This window comes from Borostomias antarcticus, assembly GCF_949987555.1.
Source record: "Borostomias antarcticus genome assembly, chromosome: 18".
Taxonomy (NCBI): Eukaryota; Metazoa; Chordata; class Actinopteri; order Stomiiformes; family Stomiidae; genus Borostomias; species Borostomias antarcticus.
Window position 1 is genome coordinate 2,115,557 of NC_140251.1, and position 20,087 is coordinate 2,135,643.

General features: G+C 47.5%; 1 protein-coding gene across 1 annotated transcript in view; it reads right to left on the reverse strand.

Annotated features, from left to right (window-relative positions):
- The window catches only part of grm3 (glutamate receptor, metabotropic 3), a gene marked incomplete at both ends in the record, with an annotated part of 30,843 nt that extends 11,172 nt beyond the window's left edge, over nt 1-19,671 (reverse strand). The window contains 4 exon segments of the mRNA XM_084453173.1: nt 14,072-14,705; nt 14,857-15,126; nt 18,655-18,798; nt 19,354-19,671. Of these exon segments, the coding sequence (XP_084309299.1) occupies nt 14,072-14,705; nt 14,857-15,126; nt 18,655-18,798; nt 19,354-19,671 (1,366 nt within the window).
- Between the last annotated feature and the right edge of the window lie 416 nt (nt 19,672-20,087).

Genomic DNA, 20,087 nt, shown 5'->3' on the forward strand with positions numbered 1-20,087 from the left:
CTCTACACAGGTACACAACCAGGTAGAACCTCTACAGAGGTACACAACCAGGTAGAACCTCTACACAGGTACACAACCAGGTAGAACCTCTACACAGGTACAAACTAGGTAGAACCTCTACAGAGGTACACAACCAGGTAGAACCTCTACACAGGTACAAAACCAGGTAGAACCTCTACACAGGTACACAACCAGGTAGAACCTCTACACAGGTACAAAACCAGGTAGAACCTCTACACAGGTACACAACCAGGTAGAACCTCTACAGAGGTACACAACCAGGTAGAACCTCTACACAGGTACACAACCAGGTAGAACCTCTACACAGGTACAAACTAGGTAGAACCTCTACAGAGGTACACAACCAGGTAGAACCTCTACACAGGTACACAACCAGGTAGAACCTCTACACAGGTACACAACCAGGTAGAACCTCTACACAGGTACACAACCAGGTAGAACCTCTACACAGGTACACAACCAGGTAGAACCTCTACACAGGTACAAAACCAGGTAGAACCTCTACACAGGTACAAACTAGGTAGAACCTCTACAGAGGTACACAACCAGGTAGAACCTCTACACAGGTACACAACCAGGTAGAACCTCTACACAGGTACACAACCAGGTAGAACCTCTACACAGGCACACAACCAGGTAGAACCTCTACACAGGTAGAAACCCAGGAAGAACCTCTACACAGGTACAAAACCAGGTAGAACCTCTACACAGGTACACAACAACAGCACATTAACCTATATTTAACCAGGTTTAAACCCACTGAGATTAAAATATCTTTATCATGAGCGACCTGGCCAAGAATGGCAGCAGTACAAACAGTGTCATACAGTACGCACACATTAAAAACAACACATCAGCTCAAAAGTACAGGTACAGTAGAGGTCCAGTGAAGCCATATCAATTAAAAAAGCCACATTTCAATTAAAACAATCATCAATAGTCTGTTTCTATAGATTTCACCATGCCTTTAAATGAATTTAGAGTGACTAGATCATGTAGTTTAAGCTAATTTTGCAGGCTATTCCATGCAGATGGGGAAGAAAACATAAAGGCCTTCTTTCCTAATTCAGTGTGAGCTCCTGGAACAGTCATAAGCATACTACAGTAGCCTGTACTGAGGCTGTAACCCATAATCTTTCTGGTTAGAAAGACAGATAAATAACGAGTCTACCCAGAACGGCCTTATAGATAAAAACCAATGATAAGCCTATGTATTGACAGAGAAGGCCAATTGACTTTGGGATACAATACAGAAACTATACAGTCACCATACACTATACAGTCACCATACACTATACAGTCACCATACACTATACAGTCTCCATACACTATACAGTCTCCATACACTATACAGTCACCATACACTATACAGTCACCATACACTATACAGTCTCCATACACTATACAGTCTCCATACACTATACAGTCTCCAACTGATGCATTTGAGTAGTAGATCACCAAGAACAGGCAAGAACATTACTTCAACCAGTCTTCATCTGACATCAAGAGAAAAACAAGACTTGTTTCTAAACTAAAACCCTAAATTCAATGTCAACAGTGATGAAAACCAGGTAGAATCTATATAGAAACACTGAGCATGTGGAGACAGGGTGAGATGATCCACGGTCGGTTCTGTAGAAGATGAATAGTTTCTCGTAAGGGTGAAAAGTTATAAATACTTCAGTATCTCCGTATGAAATGTTCTGGGTCCTAACAGTGAGAAGCTCTCGCTCTCCCTCTGCAGTGATGTGGTTCAAGTCCAGGACCAGGTGAGTTTGGGTCGGAGCCCGGACCAGGTGAGTTTGGGTCGGAGCCAAGGTACAAAACCAGGTAGAACCTCTACACAGGTACAAACTAGGTAGAACCTCTACAGAGGTACACAACCAGGTAAAACCTCTACACAGGTACACAACCAGGTAGAACCTCTACACAGGTACACAACCAGGTAGAACCTCTACACAGGTAGAGGTTCCAGGAAGAACCTCTACACAGGTACACAACAACAGCACATTAACCTATATTTAACCAGGTTTAAACCCACTGAGATTAAAATATCTTTATCATGAGCGACCTGGCCAAGAATGGCAGCAGTACAAACAGTGTCATACAGTACGCACACATTAAAAACAACACATCAGCTCAAAAGTACAGGTACAGTAGAGGTCCAGTGAAGCCATATCAATTAAAAAAGCCACATTTCAATTAAAACAATCATCAACAGTCTGTTTCTATAGATTTCACCATGCCTTTAAATGAATTTAGAGTGACTAGATCATGTAGTTTAAGCTAATTTTGCAGGCTATTCCATGCAGATGGGGAAGAAAACATAAAGGCCTTCTTTCCTAATTCAGTGTGAGCTCCTGGAACAGTCATAAGCATACTACAGTAGCCTGTACTGAGGCTGTAACCCATAATCTTTCTGGTTAGAAAGACAGATAAATAACGAGTCTACCCAGAACGGCCTTATAGATAAAAACCAATGATAAGCCTATGTATTGACAGAGAAGGCCAATTGACTTTGGGATACAATACAGAAACTATACAGTCACCATACACTATACAGTCACCATACACTATACAGTCACCATACACTATACAGTCACCATACACTATACAGTCTCCATACACTATACAGTCACCATACACTATACAGTCACCATACACTATACAGTCTCCATACACTATACAGTCTCCATACACTATACAGTCTCCAACTGATGCATTTGAGTAGTAGATCACCAAGAACAGGCAAGAACATTACTTCAACCAGTCTTCATCTGACATCAAGAGAAAAACAAGACTTGTTTCTAAACTAAAACCCTAAATTCAATGTCAACAGTGATGAAAACCAGGTAGAATCTATATAGAAACACTGAGCATGTGGAGACAGGGTGAGATGGTCGGTTCTGTAGAAGATGAATAGTTTCTTGTAAGGGTGAAAAGTTATAAATACTTCAGTATCTCCGTATGAAATGTTCTGGGTCCTAACAGTGAGAAGCTCTCGCTCTCCCTCTGCAGTGATGTGGTTCAAGTCCAGGACCAGGTGAGTTTGGGTCAGAGCCCGGACCAGGTGAGTTTGGGTCGGAGCCCGGACCAGGTGAGTTTGGGTCGGAGCCCGGACCAGGTGAGTTTGGGTCGGAGCCCGGACCAGATGAGTTTGGGTCGGAGCCCGGCGGAGACGACAGCGTGGCCACTCTTCTCTTCCACTCCTCTATCTAGCATGCCTGAGGTGCTGTGGCTCTGTTTCCCTAGCCAGTGCGCACACACACACACACACACACACACACACACAAACACACACACGCACACATAAAGGCACACACACACACACACACACACATACAGGCACACACACACACACACACACACACACACACACACACACACACACATACTGTACACACACACACAAACACAGGCACACACACACACACACAACCACACACACATATACACACATACTGTACAGACACACACACACACACATATACATACATACACACACACACATATACAGACACACGCACATGCACAAATGCACACACACACACACACACACACACACACACACACACTCATAATACACACACACACACACACACACGCACACACACAAACAAACCCACGCACACACACACGCACACAGACGCATACACACACAGACCACTCCAACCCAACCCTGAAACATAGCCCGTCCCCTCTCTCTTCCCAAGGCCCTGGCGACGCCCGCTGGCCTGACCCAGAGCTCACAACAGTCAACTGGGCCTCTCAGCACCTCTCACACAGAGAACCTGTCCATGTCCTGGAGGGGGACCTAACCCTATCAGCTGAGGTAGTGCTCTTCAACGTTCCTGACTTGAATACGTCCGCCCCCCTCGTCACAGTTCCGCTGCACCAGAACACGCCTTCAACCGCCGGGCCCTTTAGTGAAATCACAAAATCACCATCACCAGAGTTTCTCTGCTTCACGATCCATTAACGCTGTTGGACCAGAGGTGAGAATACTGCGCGGTCACCTAGCTACATCATGTTATGCGCATTTAGTGGGGCGGCTGTAGCTCAGTTGGTAGAGCGGGTCGTTCAATGATCGAAGGGTCAGCGGTTTGAATCCCAGCTCCGACTGTCCACATGTCGAAGTGTCCTTGAGCAAGACACCTAACCCCAAAATTGCTCCCAATGAGCAGGTTAGAACCTTGCATGGTAGCTACCGTGAATGAGAGGCCATTGTAAAGCGCTCCAATGAGATCGACAGTACAAACTTTTTGTTGATTTTCATGATTTTTAATCGAATTTTACTGTTTCCATAAGGCATTTTTAATTCGATATAACTTAATTCGCATAAAACGTGTGGATGGAAACATGGCTAGAGAGAGGGAAGGAAGGAGGGAGGGAGAACATTCAATTTGGAGAGCAAATGCCTAGTTAAAAAACATTCAGAACTTGAAAGAGTCTTTATAATTCTCCATTAATTAGAAGTAGAGGGAAAAACAGAGTTTTCATTCAGAAGCTCTGAAATTAATTACGCTCTCAGCCATGTCGGTCTGAAGCATAGCCCAGAGGGAATTGTGGGTATTAAAGGGCGGGGGAAAGGAAAGGAAGGGGAATGGGGGGTAAGGGGTACTCATGAGCAAAAAGTACCAATCCCCTTCAATCCAGCCAATTGAAGAGAGAGAGAGAGAAGAGAGAGAGAGAGAATAATGAAGAGAGAGAATATATAATCTGATGGAAGGAAATGGAGGGGGGTGGGGGGGGGGTGGAGAGAGAGAAAGGAGAACGAGAAAGAGAGAAGGGGGAGAGAGGGAGAGAGAGGAGGATATAGGGAGAGAGACAGAGAGAGGGAGGGAGAGAAAGAGAGAGGGAGGGAGAGAGAGGAGGATGAGGGAGAGAGAAAAAAAGAGAGAGAGGAGAGAGGGAGAGAAAGAGAGGGAGAGAGAGGAGGATGAGGGAGAGAGAGAAAGAGAGAGTGTGAGAGAAAGAAAGGAGGATGGTGTGGGAGAGACAGAAAGAAAGAGGGTGAGAGAGAGGAGGATGGAGGGAGAGAGACAGAGAGAGAGGAGGATGGAGGGAGAGAGATAGGAAAGAAGCCATACCGAATGTATAATACAGTGTAAAATAATCAGCAGAGGAAACAGTATTGGAGGTTGTAGCCCTGGGAGTGTCTCTGTGTTTACATGCCAACATTGTAATGGAGTTACAATCTTCCTGTCAAAACACGTTGATTGATTATCATTAAAAAATTATACAGTACTACAAGATAGCATGATAAAGAAGCAGGTGCAGGTGTGTGTGTGTGTGTGTGTGTGTTGTGTGTGTGCTGGCTGTTGACTAGCTGTTGGCTGGGTAAGTTTATATATTCACAGACATCAGTTGTGTGCTGCTATAGATTTAATAAGCCTCAAGCTTGCATGCCCGCACACACACACACACACACACACATACACACACACACACACACACACACACACACACACACACACACACACACACACACACACACACAGCTTTACGTATACAGTACATACGTAAGTATGTTCAGAATCCTCTCAGAAATTGTGACCTCACACGTGTCTTCTGGCGAGGGTGTGAGACAGGACACAACATATGTGTCACAGGCATGACAGGACACAACATACGTGTCACCGGCGACCTACATACCGCAACACGGCACTGGGTTACTCAGAGTTTACGCACATCCCAGGAGGCACAGGTCACACACACGCACACACACACACACACACACACACACACACACACACACACACACACACACACACACACACACACACACACACACACACACGTTATATTGGTTCCCTCTGTGGGCTCGTTCTCTTGGGGCCGAGACGAGGTCTGGCCATCGGAGCGCCGGGCCGCGGAGGAGAGAGTGACGGAGGAGAGAGAGGAGTGGAAGAGGCAGCGGAGGGAGGGAGGGAGGGAGGGAGGAGAGAGAGGGAGGAGAGAGGGGAGTGGAAGAGGCAGCAGAGGGAGGGAGGGAGGAGAGGGAGGGAGGAGAGAGAGGGAGGAGAGAGGGGAGTGGAAGAGGCAGCGGAGGGAGGGAGGAAGGAGAGGCAGAATGAGGGATGGGAATACCTAAAGAGCGAGGGAGAGAGAGAGGCGGAGTAACGCAGGGGTGACAAAAGAAGAAAACGGGGGGGTGGGGGATAGGGGGGTGGAGAAGGGAGGAGAGAGAGGAGAAGAAGGGGTGCGTGACGGACAAGATAAGGGCGGAGAAAGCGCGCGGGGGGGAGGTGACAAGGGAGAGGAGCAGACGGCAAGTAGGAGAGGAGAGACAAGCAGAGAGGCGATAGCAGCACAGAGGAGAGGCTTTAGAAGGGAGAATCAATAGAGGGAAGAAGGGAAGTGAGAGATAGAGGGATGAGATAAAGCCGAGTGGAAGAGAAGACCAGACAAGAGGAGAGACGTGACAGCGGCGAAGGATGAACCCTGACCCTTGTGATGCGGCCATGAGTGGGATGTGCTGTTTCTGAGTGAGGAGAAGGAGGGAGGGAGGGAGGGAGGGAGGGAGGGAGGGAGGGGAAGAAAGACAGCGCGGGAAAGAGAGAGAGCGAGCGAACGAGGGAGAGAAAGAGTGAAGGTTGTTCTCTGGCAGCTTACCATTACAGTATAGCGCTCCGCTCAATATGCCCCTGGAGGCACACCGCCTCTGCTAACTCAGACATATTACACACACACACACACACACACACCTGCACACACGCACGTACGGACGCACGCACACACCTGCACGCACGGAAGCACCATGCGCACACGCACACACACATACACACAAACTCATAAAAGAGCAGAGTACAGGGAATATCACATCTATCACTGCTATTTGAACAGAAGGGCTGTGTGTGTGTGTGTGTGTGTGTGTGTGTGTGTGTGCTGATCTGTTTGCCGCAGATGGGAGGAGGTGGGTGGGTGGGTGGGAGTTGAATGATGGCTTTGAAAAGTGTGTGGGTTGGGGGTGTCTGCGATCTCATGCCGGAAACACAAACATCTCAAGCTGTGTCTCTGTGCAAGCCGACTCTGTGTGTGTGTGTGTGTGTGTGTGTGTGTGTGTGTGTGTGTATGTGTGTGCAAAGCTGTGCTTGCATAAGTGTGCATTTGTGTTTGTGTGTTTGTGTGTTAGTATGTGTGTGTGTGTGTGTGTGTGTGTGTGTGTGTGTGTGTGTGTGTGTGCGCGTGCGTGCGTGTGTGTGTGTGACAGTGTGAGAGGGGTTGGCAGGGAGAGGCTCATATTCTACAGGATTACTTCAACAATTGGCAATAGTGTCAGCTTCATTACCATAGCAACACCGTGGGGCTGGCGATGGATCCAGATGAAGACTGCAGGAGGCGCAACACAACTCAACTCCACACCACTGACACCAACACAACACAACACAACACAACACAACACAACTCCACACCACTGACACCAACACAACACAACACAACACAACACAACACAACACAACACAACACAACACCACTGACACCAACACAACACAACACAACTCCACGCCACTGACACCAATACAACAACACACAACACAACCTCTCTGAAACAACGCCACTGACACCAATACAACAAAACACAACACAACCTCTCTGAAACAACGCCACTGACACCAACACAACACAACACAACCTCTCTGAAACAACACCACTGACACCAACACAACACAACTCTAGGTTACTGTACGTAACACCGGTTCTATGAGACATGAGTGAAAATGTTTCACTATGGGATGACGCACACAGGAAATCTTGCTGGAAGCCAATGACAACTTCTGTCAGAATGGTAAATGGTAAATGGAGTGCACTTCTATAGCGCTTTTCCACTTTAGCGGCACTCACAGCGCTTTACAATGGCCTCTCATTCAGCCATTCACACACCAATGGCGGTAGCTGCCCTGCAAGGCGCTAACCTGCTCATTGGGAGCAATTTGGGGTTAGGTGTCTTGCTCAAGGACACTTCGACATGTGAACAGTCGGAGCTGGGATTCGAACCACTGACCCTTCGATCATTGAATGACCCGCTCTACCAACTGAGCTACAGCCGCCCCTACAGAATGACCGACTGATCAAGCGTGACAAGGGGGCCACGCCCCCGCCCCCTGTACTTACTGTATACACGCTGACCAGCGGTGAGCCTGCCATTTTAATCATCTCTCTGAACAGTGTGAGCAGGGTGATGAGGTGAAACATTTTCACTCATGTCTCATAGAACCGGGGTTACGTACAGTAACCTATAGTTCAATTTCAACATTCGTTCCAGTGTTTCACTATGGGATGGATATAGACCATTCCTGAATTGCAGATAACTCAGGACGGATAACTGGAGACCAAAACAGCTCCGGTCTAACCTGAAATGACGCCAAGGACTGCATGAGCCAGTGAGTTGGGTATGGAAAACCTGACTGTGCATCCGCCTGGGATACTAGATCCCTGCGTAACGGAGGTGGCTGATGGGTAATTGATGTGAGCGTGGTGGAGCTGTGGAGACCACACTCGGTTCACGGCTCTTCCCTCGAGAACAGCCCCCCAACCCCAGAGGGAGGCGTCTCTCGAGATGACACCACGCCCATGGGATTTCCGACCTTGAACAGGCGGGGGTCCCTCCATGGGTGGAGGGCCGAGGCGCATTCTCGGGACACTCTCACTGGTCACAGGAGGTGGCGGTGTGTAAGTGTAAGCTTGCTACCCAGTGTTGAAAATCCCTCGTTAACAGTAGTACCAGAGGAACTACTGATATGGTCGATGCCATGAGTCCCAATAGACGAAGGGACAGCCTGAACTTGACCCAGAGTCGCAAACGGAACATGACCAGACACTAGCCATGTTTCCATCCACTTGTCAATCGAATTATGTGAGGATCGCTAAAAATATGAATGCGAATAAAGCCGGTTAACGTGCGTTTCCATCTAGAGCTTTAAATCGGATAAAGCATTTATCACAAAAGCCTTTTATCGAACAAGAGAAAATCTGACGAGATCAACAGTACAAACTTTTTGTAGATTTTCATGACTTTTAATCGAATTTTACTGTTTCCATAAGGCATTTTTAATTCGATATAACTTAATTTGCATAAAACGTGTGGATGTAAACATGGCTACTGTCTGAACGAGGCAATGCATCGCTCTGACAGAGTAGCTCGAAACGTCATAGAATCAAACCTTTGGACCTTTGAAGGTTTTATGAGAGAGCATTCTGAAGGTGTATCGCCTCAAATGGCTGTTCAGAATCGTCAGGTAAAATCTGTTCTGACTATCTGCTTCTGGTACAACTTGTATGTCTCCTTTGTGCAGGAGAGAGGCAATCTCCTCCTTTAGCACTGTGGCTGAATCTGCCCTGGCTATTGAGGACACCACTCCAGTGAATGCAGGGGGCTTTGTAGCGAACAGTAGTCTGTAGTCGGTCTGCGAACAGTAGTCTGTAGCCCCAAGATACGGTGGCTAAGACCCACGGGTGGACTGCGCATGTGCGACAGTGGTCCACCTGGCCAGCGAGAGGCCTGTACTGGGGTCTCATCAGAGGGCCGTAGCGCTCTCTGCCGGCGTTATTGGGGTCGCCGGTATATATTTTGTTTTGACAATGGACCTCATTCACCAATATCTTCCTAAGTTCCCTTCTTAAATTTATTCCTAAGAACGTTTCTAAAGAAAGCTCCCGATTCACAACGTGTTCGTAAACCGCTAGATGAGTTTGCACCTGCCTTCTCAAAATAATGAATCCCATGGTTTTGCAAATTGAATGCATATGGCCATACACCTGAATTAGCATAGCTAAACTCTCCGTCAGCCCCATATAAGGACATGCAACTACAGGGTCGTGTGCAGATGTCACTTCCTAGAATGAATACCAGTCATTCGCGCCCTCGACTTGCCAACTTTTCGATAGCATAATGGTTAAGTCGGGGTTGTGTCAGGTGGATTGACAAGTATGCAGGTCGAATCCTGCATGGGCGATCAGAATCAGATTTTAATTTAGCCATGTAGGCTTCCTACTACGAGGACATTGCCTTGGTGCATAATAGCAAGACAGAGCAGTGCAAAATATCAAAGTGATAGAATACAATATACACTAGCCTACAGTCTACAAAAATGTGGGCTATATAATACACAGCTGTCAATGCGGCATGCCCAACGAACATCGAAAGGCCGGACTCCACCTGTCATATTTGGCAGGGTCAGTAAAATGCATGGAATGATACTAGCCTACTCGTTCAGTGAACGCTGTATCCGGAGAAGGGCACACAGTTGGTTCAGGTGCATTGGGGATATTAGGCTATTGGAAAGTCTGGAGTCAGCGGACTCCATGGCCTCGCTAGCCGAGCTACCGATGCTAGGAGGGTCGAGAGCTGCTTGAGGCAGAGGAAAGCCGTCCTCCTCTTCCTCCTCGTCTGCTAGGAGGAGGGCTCCCCCTGATCAGCGTACGTCATGTCAATAGCATCGCTGTTCTCGTAAAGGAACGGAGTCTGAGCCACTCCTTGGGTGAGAGGCTGGAGGGGCTCCAATTCTTCGCCCCAGTCCCGAACGCTGGGGCCAGGCTGCTTATCAACAACAAGCGCGAGCACAATTTCCCGGACCATAGGGGTGGGGTTGAGGAGGGCAGGAAGCTTGTTGGCGATCCTTTCCCGCCTAACAAGGGCCCTCCCGGCTATCATACGACCACAATTGGTGTCGGGGAGTGGGGTGACTAGCTAATCGGTAAGAGTTAGGTAATACTGCTGTCTTAATAGTAGCGCAGGACAGTGACAACCTGACATTAGCTAATAAGCAGCGGCCTGTAGCAAGGTGGCTAACTAGCTTGTAATGGCTGGTTAGCACAGCTAGCTTATAGCAACAGTTCCATAAATTCTTGCCGTGTCGTGGCTGGGACACTGGCAACACTACACGAATGGCTGCGACAAATCATCGTATGCTGTCTTTCACGACCCTGTCATTGCGCGAGTTCAGGTAGTTCGGTAAAGAAATTGTCAGTCATGGAAGAAGTATTGTATGCACTTTATTCAAGCTTTATTTATACTCAAAATTACTATCTATGAGTTTGAATTATCTTTTGACTGCCAAAACCATGATATGTAGGCTACCACAACTCGGCCTCATTAAAACTGCAGTTGATACAGTTGAAGTAGCCTATTAAATTTTCGTCTTGGATATATTCATTTTTATCTACTGACAGTACCATCCAGTGACCTAGAGATGCAGGCTAACCACAATAAATGTGTGGAGCGATAAATAATATGACTTTATATGAATGTAGGCCTATTACTTGACTTGTAAACTATTATATAGGTTCCTATTCCAAGTGTTCTTGTAGTTTATTATCGTGGATGTTAAACAGTAGCTACCCATAGCGATGTGGTCATTTTAAAACCTTAAATAGCCTTGATTTTTGAGACAAATTGCTCCTCTTGTGATGGCCTGGTCTTTGCCGAATGGTAGAACTAAACAATCATTTGTTTGAAGAAGAGCGCAGATCGAACTAAACGCGAAGGGGAGTGGGATTCTGCCGCGGAATTCGACACAAACTGTGCTGCTTGCTCAGTCAAAGAATCAAAATAAAATACAGGAAAAACGATTGTGGACCTGTCCCTGGAAGTCACGAAGAGGACAGTATAGTCTGTCTATCCTTCAAGGAGAGCTTGAGGTAACGGATGTGTTAACATGTTAAGAACACTGTCATCCTATTGGTCAACGTCAAGGTGTGTCGTAGGCATGGTAGCAGGAGATGTCAGACTTGGCAGGAAAATACCAAAATTCTGACATGCTTGACTTTTCGACACTTTTCGTGTCGTAGACGCGAAATTGCATAATATTCGATTATGTCACACTACAAGGCTTTCCATAGTGTCCATGTGGACAGACAGAAAGACAGAGACAGGCAGAGAGACCGACAGACAGACAGACGAGCAGGTAGGTAGGCTTGCAGGCAGACAGTTAACCAGACAGGTGAGTGAGGAGAGCAGTGTGATAACTACGAGTCTGAGTGAGGGGGAGAGCACAGTATTATAGTTTCTCTCTCTCTCTCTCCCAGTTCAGACAGAGCACTGCAGATGAAGATACTGCAGTATTTACACCCTACGTTGATACAGTACACCTCACCTCATCTCAACCCCCTCTTACTGCACTGGAAACAATCCCCTCCACCACAACCGCCACTCTCTAGAGTGCAAAGCATTGTCATCATCATTACATCATCATCATCATCATCATCATCCTCATCATCATCATATGATCACCGTCTTCATCATCATCATGCTCATCTTCACTGTATGCCATAGGCCCGTGTGTGTGAGTGTGTGTGTTTGTGTGTGTGTGTGTTTGTGTGTGTGTTTGTGTGTGTTTTTGTGTGTGTTTTTGTGTGTCTGTGTGTGTTTGTGTGTGTGTGTGTGTGAATGTATGTTTGTATGTGTGTGTGTTTGTGTGTGTGTGTGTGTGTGTGTGTGTGTGAATGTGTGTGTGTGTGTGTTTGTGTGTGTGTGTGTCCCCGCCTGCTCTAGTGAGCTGCCCTGTATTCTCCCTCTGTAGACTACAGGCTCTGAGGGAGATGGACCATCAGGCCGTAGGGATGAAGGGATCGGCTCTCTCTCACAGTTTCTCTCTCTCTCTCTCTCTCTCTGTCTCTCCCTCCCTCTCTCTCTCTCTCTCTCTCTCTCTCTCTCTCTCTCTCTCTCTCTCTCCTAGACAGCAGTGCTCTGAGCCCTTTGATTTGCAGCAGGAATGAAGATGGGACATTTCAAAGAGAATTCTCCCCGTTTACATACTGCCCCACTGAGCTCTCCCTCCCTCCCTCCCTCTCTCTTCATCTCTCCTGTCTCGCTCCCTCTCTCTTCCCCTCCTCAAAACTCACTCAGGTGTCCTGTCACTCTCCTGCTCACAATCTCTTCCACTCCCTCCTTCTCTCTCTCCTCCTATCCTAACCTCCCTCTCTCTCCTCCTATCCTAACCTCCCTCTCTCAACCTTCCTGACAAGATCTCTCCACTCACATACTACAGTCCCTTCCTCTCCTCGCTAGAGTTGCACAATTCCGGGAATATTCAAAGTTAGAAAAATTCCACGGAAATTCACGGGAATTTATGGGAATTCATAAGAATTTGCAGGAATTAATGGGAATAAACTGGGAATTTGTGGGTTATTTATACCAACTGTATTTACCTTGTCATATACATACATAAATATAAACATTTTGTTTTGTCATAAGCAGACATGAAGGCAAACATTTCTAATACACATTTTTTAAATGACATTTTTGACTTAATCTATTTGTGAGTTGAACTTTAATGGATTCTACAGCCCTCTTAGTGTGCAGGATGTGTAGGAATTAGCTGTGCATGTGATGGAAGAATGCACTGCACATGTGATGGAGAAATTCACAGTGCAGTTGAAATTCAACTAAATTTGCATTAAATCAGGTTGTTTTAACCAAGATCATGCTGCAAAATCTAGAATTTAATTTTATGTATTTTTGCCAACTAGGCTACATTTAAGTTCCCTGTTACCACCGGTCTGCGGTGGTGTAGCGGTCTAATGCATCGTGTTTCGATGCAGCTGCCAAATAGAGAGTGGTGGTCTCGCCAGGTCCGAGTATGGCCAGATCCCAGAGGGAGGGGCCTATTGGGCCGCTGCTCCCGGAGGAGGGTGGTTAGTTTAATCTCGGCTTGAGGGTTCGTCACACCACAGCAACCCTGTCTGGTGTCGGAATTACGGTTGCGAGCTGAGAGAGTCAAGGAGTTGTCTCTTCCCTTCGCAATGCCAACCGGCTGGGCTGTGTGACGAATCCTCAACAGTTACAGTAGTAGAGGGTAACTGGACACTGACCAGGGTCAATTGGCCACCAAATTGGGTGAAAATGGGATAAAATCCTAACAAAAGTTATAAAATAAAGTAAAACGTTGTTGGAAAAAAAGCTGTCATAGGCTACAAAAATAGTCACAATTTCCAAAACACCCGAGCGTAACGTCCCATGGTAATTTTCTGGTAAGTTTATGTAAATTTACCAGAAAGTTTCCTCCCCTTTGCAACCCCACTCCTCGCTCCTTCTCCCTGTCTCTCTCACCTGTGAAGCTGACGTTGAGGATGTAGTCCCTGTAGAGCTTGCGTCCGTCCAGAGCCTTCATGCTGTCACAGAGCCTGGTGGTGTTGGAGCACAGGCTTCTCTGCATCTTGTGGAGGGCGAAGGCCATGGCGTACACGGCGTTCACCACAAACATGATCTTGGACTCTGGCTCAAAGTAACCCTTGTCCATCGTCACGCCCTTCTCGCAGGGCGGGAGGTGGAGAGTCCCCGCCTCCCCTGAAGCTCCTCCCCCTACGCCGGCCCCTCCTCCACCCCCGCCCCCCAGCGAGCACTGGAACTTCTGTTCCCAGAACTCTCGGTACCAGGGGTCCCGTCGGTTGTTGACCGGGTCCAGGCTCAGGAAGTAGCGGTTAAAGTCCAATACGGGATTGGCCGACAGCTCCAGGGTGATGGCACCCTCGGCGGTGACCTCGTTGCCCTTGACAATGCTCTCCTGTGCGCCCCATCCATCGCTCGCCACCCAGATGAAGGAGGTGTTGAGCCTGGCGGCGGCCGAGAGGAGCTCCCTGGCGTCATCGCTCCGCAGGAAGAGAACGGCCACGCGGGCGTTGGGCTTCTGCTGCAGCTGGCGTATCACCGCCTCATAGGACTTCTTGGCGTTAGAGCGCCCCACCTGGGCAGGAGGAGCAACTGCTGGTTACTACTGGGCACACATTTCCGACAGAGATGCTACAGTGCAAGGGAAAAACACAGCCTTTATCACGGCCTAAACTTAGAGTACTCTACTCTAATGCTCACATTATAGGATTTTTGTTCTCCAGTACCTTCTCTGATGTGGCTATGCAGATGTTCCTCATGCGGGCCTCCTGTTCGAAGGCTTCTATGCCCGTCTCCCCGTAATCCCCCTCCGAGGCTACGGTGGACACGTAGGTCCAGTTGAACAGACGCAGGATCTCCGCCATAGCCTTGGCCTGGTAGAAGTCAGGGGGCACGGTACGGGCGAAGTAGTCGTAGCGGCTCTTGTCGCTCAGCTTGGCACTGGTGGAGGCGTAGCTGATCTGTGGGATCTGGAAGAGCCTGAGCAGGTTGGCCACCTGGGAGGAGAGGGACGCACACACACACACACACAAATACATACACACACACATGCGCAGATGCACACACACACACACATACGCACACACACACACATTGAAGCAGAAGAAGTGGAGAAAAATATATTTTGGATCCCTAATGCAAAATGAGTTTTTTGGAGGTCGTTTTGGTTCCTGGCTTTTGTGAGTCAAATTGAGATAAATTAATCATGAGATTAAACATGTACACACGCACTCACACACACACACACACACACACACACACACACACACACACACACACACACACACATACATACATACCCACAGTCGCTCAATAAATCACTGACTCATGCATTAGTGATGGACATCTGGGGTCCAGTGTCTATTCCATATAATATTCCCTTTCAACTGAGTGGGTTTGGTCACGTTCACTTCATTAAGAGTTTACTGTAGTCACTGACTCACAAAATACTATTTCCAAACACAAATGCATGCCAAACACAAAACACAGATAACTATGCACACACACACACACACACACACACACACACACACACACACACACACACACACACACACACACACACTGCAAGGCTGCTCTGATTTAGCTTCAGTCTAATCCTGTTAAGGTATGCCACTCTGCATTTGTCTGTCTTTCCTTCGCAGCACATCTGACAAGATGTTTTGATAAAATGTCAGAATCTAGGGTAGCCTCAGGAAAGATGCAGTCACTGAGCCATGCAACCTACGTTAGCTAGGACTGGCTAGGTCTGTAGGGTTCTGTAAGAACCATTCAACCTACTGTACGTTAGCTAGGACTGGCTAGGTCTGTAGGGTTCTTTAAGAACCATTCAACCTACTGTACGTTAGCTAGGACTGGCTAAGTCTGTAGGGTTCTGTAAGAACCATGCAACCTACGTTAGCTATGACTGGCTAGGTCTGTAGGGTTCTGTAAGAACCATTCAACCTACTGTACGTTAGCTAGGACTGGCTAGGTCTGTAGGGTTCTGTAAGAACCATTCAACCTACTGTACGTTAGCTAGGACTGGCTAGATCTGTAGGGTTCAGTAAGAACCATTCAACCTACTCTACGTTAGCTAGGACTGGCTAGGTCTGTAGGGTTCTGTAAGAACCATTCAACCTACTCTACGTTAGCTAGGACTGGCTACATCTGTAGGTTATACTAGGAACCATGCAACATACAGACTTAGATGGTTCAGGCACGGTGATGCGTCCAACACCAGCCTTGCCAGTTTGATTCCCAAAGGAAAACCATGCCCTGTATTTGAAAGTCAATGTTTGTCTGGTGAGAGGATAGGATAAGGATAAGGATATGGTAGGTGATGTTATGACTGGGAGGAGTGGGAGAGCTTGTCTGTTAGCGGGAAAAGAGGGAGAGCTAGTCTGTTAGTGAGAGGGGGAGTGGGGGAGCTAGCCTCTTAGCAGGAAGAGAAGTAGCCTAGGAGAGCTAGCCTGTTAGCAGGAAGAAGAGTAGCCTAGGAGAGCTAGCCTGTTAGCAGGAAGAGTGGGACAGCTAGCCTGTTAGCAAGAAGAGGAGTAGCCTAGGAGAGCTAGCCTGTTAGCAGGAAGAGGAGTAGCCTAGGAGAGCTAGCCTGTTAGGGAGATATGTAGGGATGAGCCGAGTAGCCTATTAGAGAGGAGAGAAATTGGTGCAGTGGAGGGGTGCTGCATTTTTCATTTCTACTTCTGATGCGAGTCACACACTCTAGTCGCACACTCTAGTCGCACACTCTAGTCTCACACTCTGCACACTCTAATCGCACACTCTAGTCTTACACTTTAGCACACTCTAGTCACTCTAGTCGCACACTCTAGTCACACACTCTAATCGCACACTCTAGTCTCACACTCTAGCACACTCTAGTCATTCTAGTCGCACACTCTAGTCACACAATAGTCACACAAACTCAAGAGAGACAAGGGGAGCTGTGCAAAGGACTAGGACTAGCTACATCTGTTGGGTTCTGTAGGAACCATGAAACCTATAATAGGCTACACTAGTAGCCTACTGACTACGTCTGGGGGCTCTGTAGGAACCATGGAACCTATGTTACCTAATACTGGCTACGTCTGTAGGGTCCTGTATGCAACCTATGCCAGGACTGTCTACGTCTAGGTTTTTGTAGGGGCTTAGATGGTTCAGGCGCGGCGCTGCTTGCAATACTAGCCTTGCTGGTTCGATTCCCAAAGGGAAAGCATGCCCTGTATTTGAAAGTCAGTGTTTGTCTGGTGAGAGGGAAGGATAGTATTATTGGAGAATTAGCCTGTTAGCGGGAGGAAGAGTGGGACAGCTAGCCTGTTAGCGGGAGGAGTAGGACAGCTAGCCTGTTAGCAGGAGGGGGAGTGGGAGAGCTAGCCTGTTAGCAGGAGGAGTGGGAGAGCTAGCCTGTTAGTGTGAGGAGTGGGAGAGCTAGCCTATTTAGCGGGAGGAATAGGAGAGCTAGCCAGATACTGTAGGGATGAGCCGAGTATGAGAGGGGAAAGAAATTGGTGCAGTGGATGGGTGTTTTTCATTTCTACTTCTGATGCGAGTCACACACTGTAGTCTCCACGCACATTTACGCACACAAGTGCATACACTCAAGAGACGAGGGGAGCTGTGTAAACGTCAGGAATCACTATTTGTTCACGGTTAAACCTAAGATAACTTGCTACGACTTCTTTGGGAGGGAGCAGCAGCAGACTGGCAAGATGGGTAGAGGGTGACTGAGAGAACAGGGTGACCACGGCGTCCCCGGCGTGAGATAATGGAAAAGAAAACGCAGTTGGCCACGTAAAAACAGAACAGAGGCGGTCTCCCAACAGCGGTGGCCTCGGGGAAAGAAGCTGAAACAACGGCGACACTCAGCCCTGAAAAAACAAGGGCTAATTGTATGTGATGAAAGACAGGAGATGGAGGGATAACAATGTGTGTCTGAGAGGCGGACCAGAGGTGTGGGCTGAGGTCAGCATACACTCAGCTCTCCCCACGGAGCTACGGAGAAACATCTCTGAACGCAGAGAGAGAGAAAGAGATGGAAAGAGAGAGATAGAGGTCTCAGAAAGAAAGAAAGAAAGAAAGCAAGCAAGCAAGCAGTTTTGAGACAGAAAGCAAAAAGGAAGATCAGCAAAAGAGAGAGAGAGAGAGCTGGAAAGATTAGGGATCTGACGACTGATAGGGAGGAGGCTTTTGTGCAGTCACAGAGGAGTAGGGAGGTTTTATGCTAAACTATGCAAATGACCCAGCTCTGTGACAAGAGCTACTGGAGAGAAGAGAGACACACAAATACCACACCACACACACACACACGCACGCACACACACACACACACACACACACACACACACACACACACACACACACACACACACACACACACACACACACACACACACACAATACAATGGGCTGGAACTCGGGACTCATTCGGCCATGGGAAAAATGGCACACAGGGGTGAAGGGAATGGCTGAAAAGGGATTGAGTGTGAAAGTATGTGCGTATGTGAGCATATGTGTGCGTGTGCGTGAGTGTGTGCGTGTGCTACCTGAATGGACACGCTGCTGTAGGATCCCCCTATAACCCCAGTGATGGCGAGGGGGCTGTCGTCCTGCAACGCATAGGAGCCGTCAGGGCAGATGAACTCCGTGTCGTCCACCTTAGTCAGCGACGCTCGCACAAACTCCAGAGCCTGAGGGGAGGACAACGTCATCCATCACACCCACAGTGTTTACATGCTTTCTCACGGGCGTGCATGTGTGTAACCTGTACCTCTGTAACCTGTACCATGTACCTCTTGTAACTTGTTTTGTAACATCAACCTGCCTAATGGACTCCAGATAGAAACTAGCCTCCGGGCTACACTCTGGCTATGTTTTTTTTACACGTTCATCAATATGCACTGTCCTGATCTGAATAAAATAAAATAAAATAAAATAAAATAAAATAAAATAAAATAAAATAAAATAAAATAAAATAAAATAAAATAAAATAAAATAAAATAAAATAAAATAAAATAAAATAAAATAAAATAAAATAAAATAAATAAATAAATAAATAAATAAATAAATAAATAAATAAATAAATAAATAAATAAATAAATAAATAAATAAATAAATAAATAAATAAAATAAAATAAAATAAAATAAAATAAAATAATATAATATAAAATAAAATAAAATAAAATAAAATAAAATAAAATAAAATAAAATAAAATAAATAAATCAATAAAATAAAATAAACCTACCTGCTCCAGTGCATAGGTATCCCTGGAGCAGGTGTCCAGAATGTGCACCCCCAGCTTCACTCCGGGCAGCAGGGTAGGGTCAGAGTTGATCCGGTCGATGGCGAACAGCATGGCCTCCAGCCTCTGTATCCCCCGGTCCTCGTTCACGCGCCCGCACTCCTCCATCCCTGCTCCCTTCTCGTGGACGGGGAACAGGCCTCCCAGCACCAGGTCTCCCTCGATGCGGATTTCCCTCCGGGGCTGGGGGGGGTCCCCGGCCAAGAGCAGGCCCCCCCGACACAGCATGACCAGGAGGAGGGCGGGGGCAGAGGCCAGCATGGTTAGCATGGGGGGGGGGGGGGGGGGGGCAGAGAGAGAGGAGGGAGGAGACGCGGAGATCTGAGGTGTGGGACGAGGTGCGGGGGGTGAGGGTCAGGGGTTAAGGGTGTGGTGTGAGGTGGGGTTGCGGCTTGTGAGAGGAGCGGTCGCGGTAGATGCCGGGTCGGCTTGTGGTCCATGAAACGGTCAAGGAGAGTTGGACTGGACCACACATGGAGGAACAGACTGTCTGGACATCAGTCCTGCTTTAGAGCAGTTGGAGAGGAGAGGAGAAAAAAGAAAGGATAGAAGAGGAGAGGAGGGAGAGACGAGGAGAGGAGAAGAAAGGTTAGGAGAGGACAGGAGGAGAAAAGAAAGGGTATAGTATTCTTACTATGTTGTCAGGAGTTTGGAAAATGCTGATGTAAACTATAAGG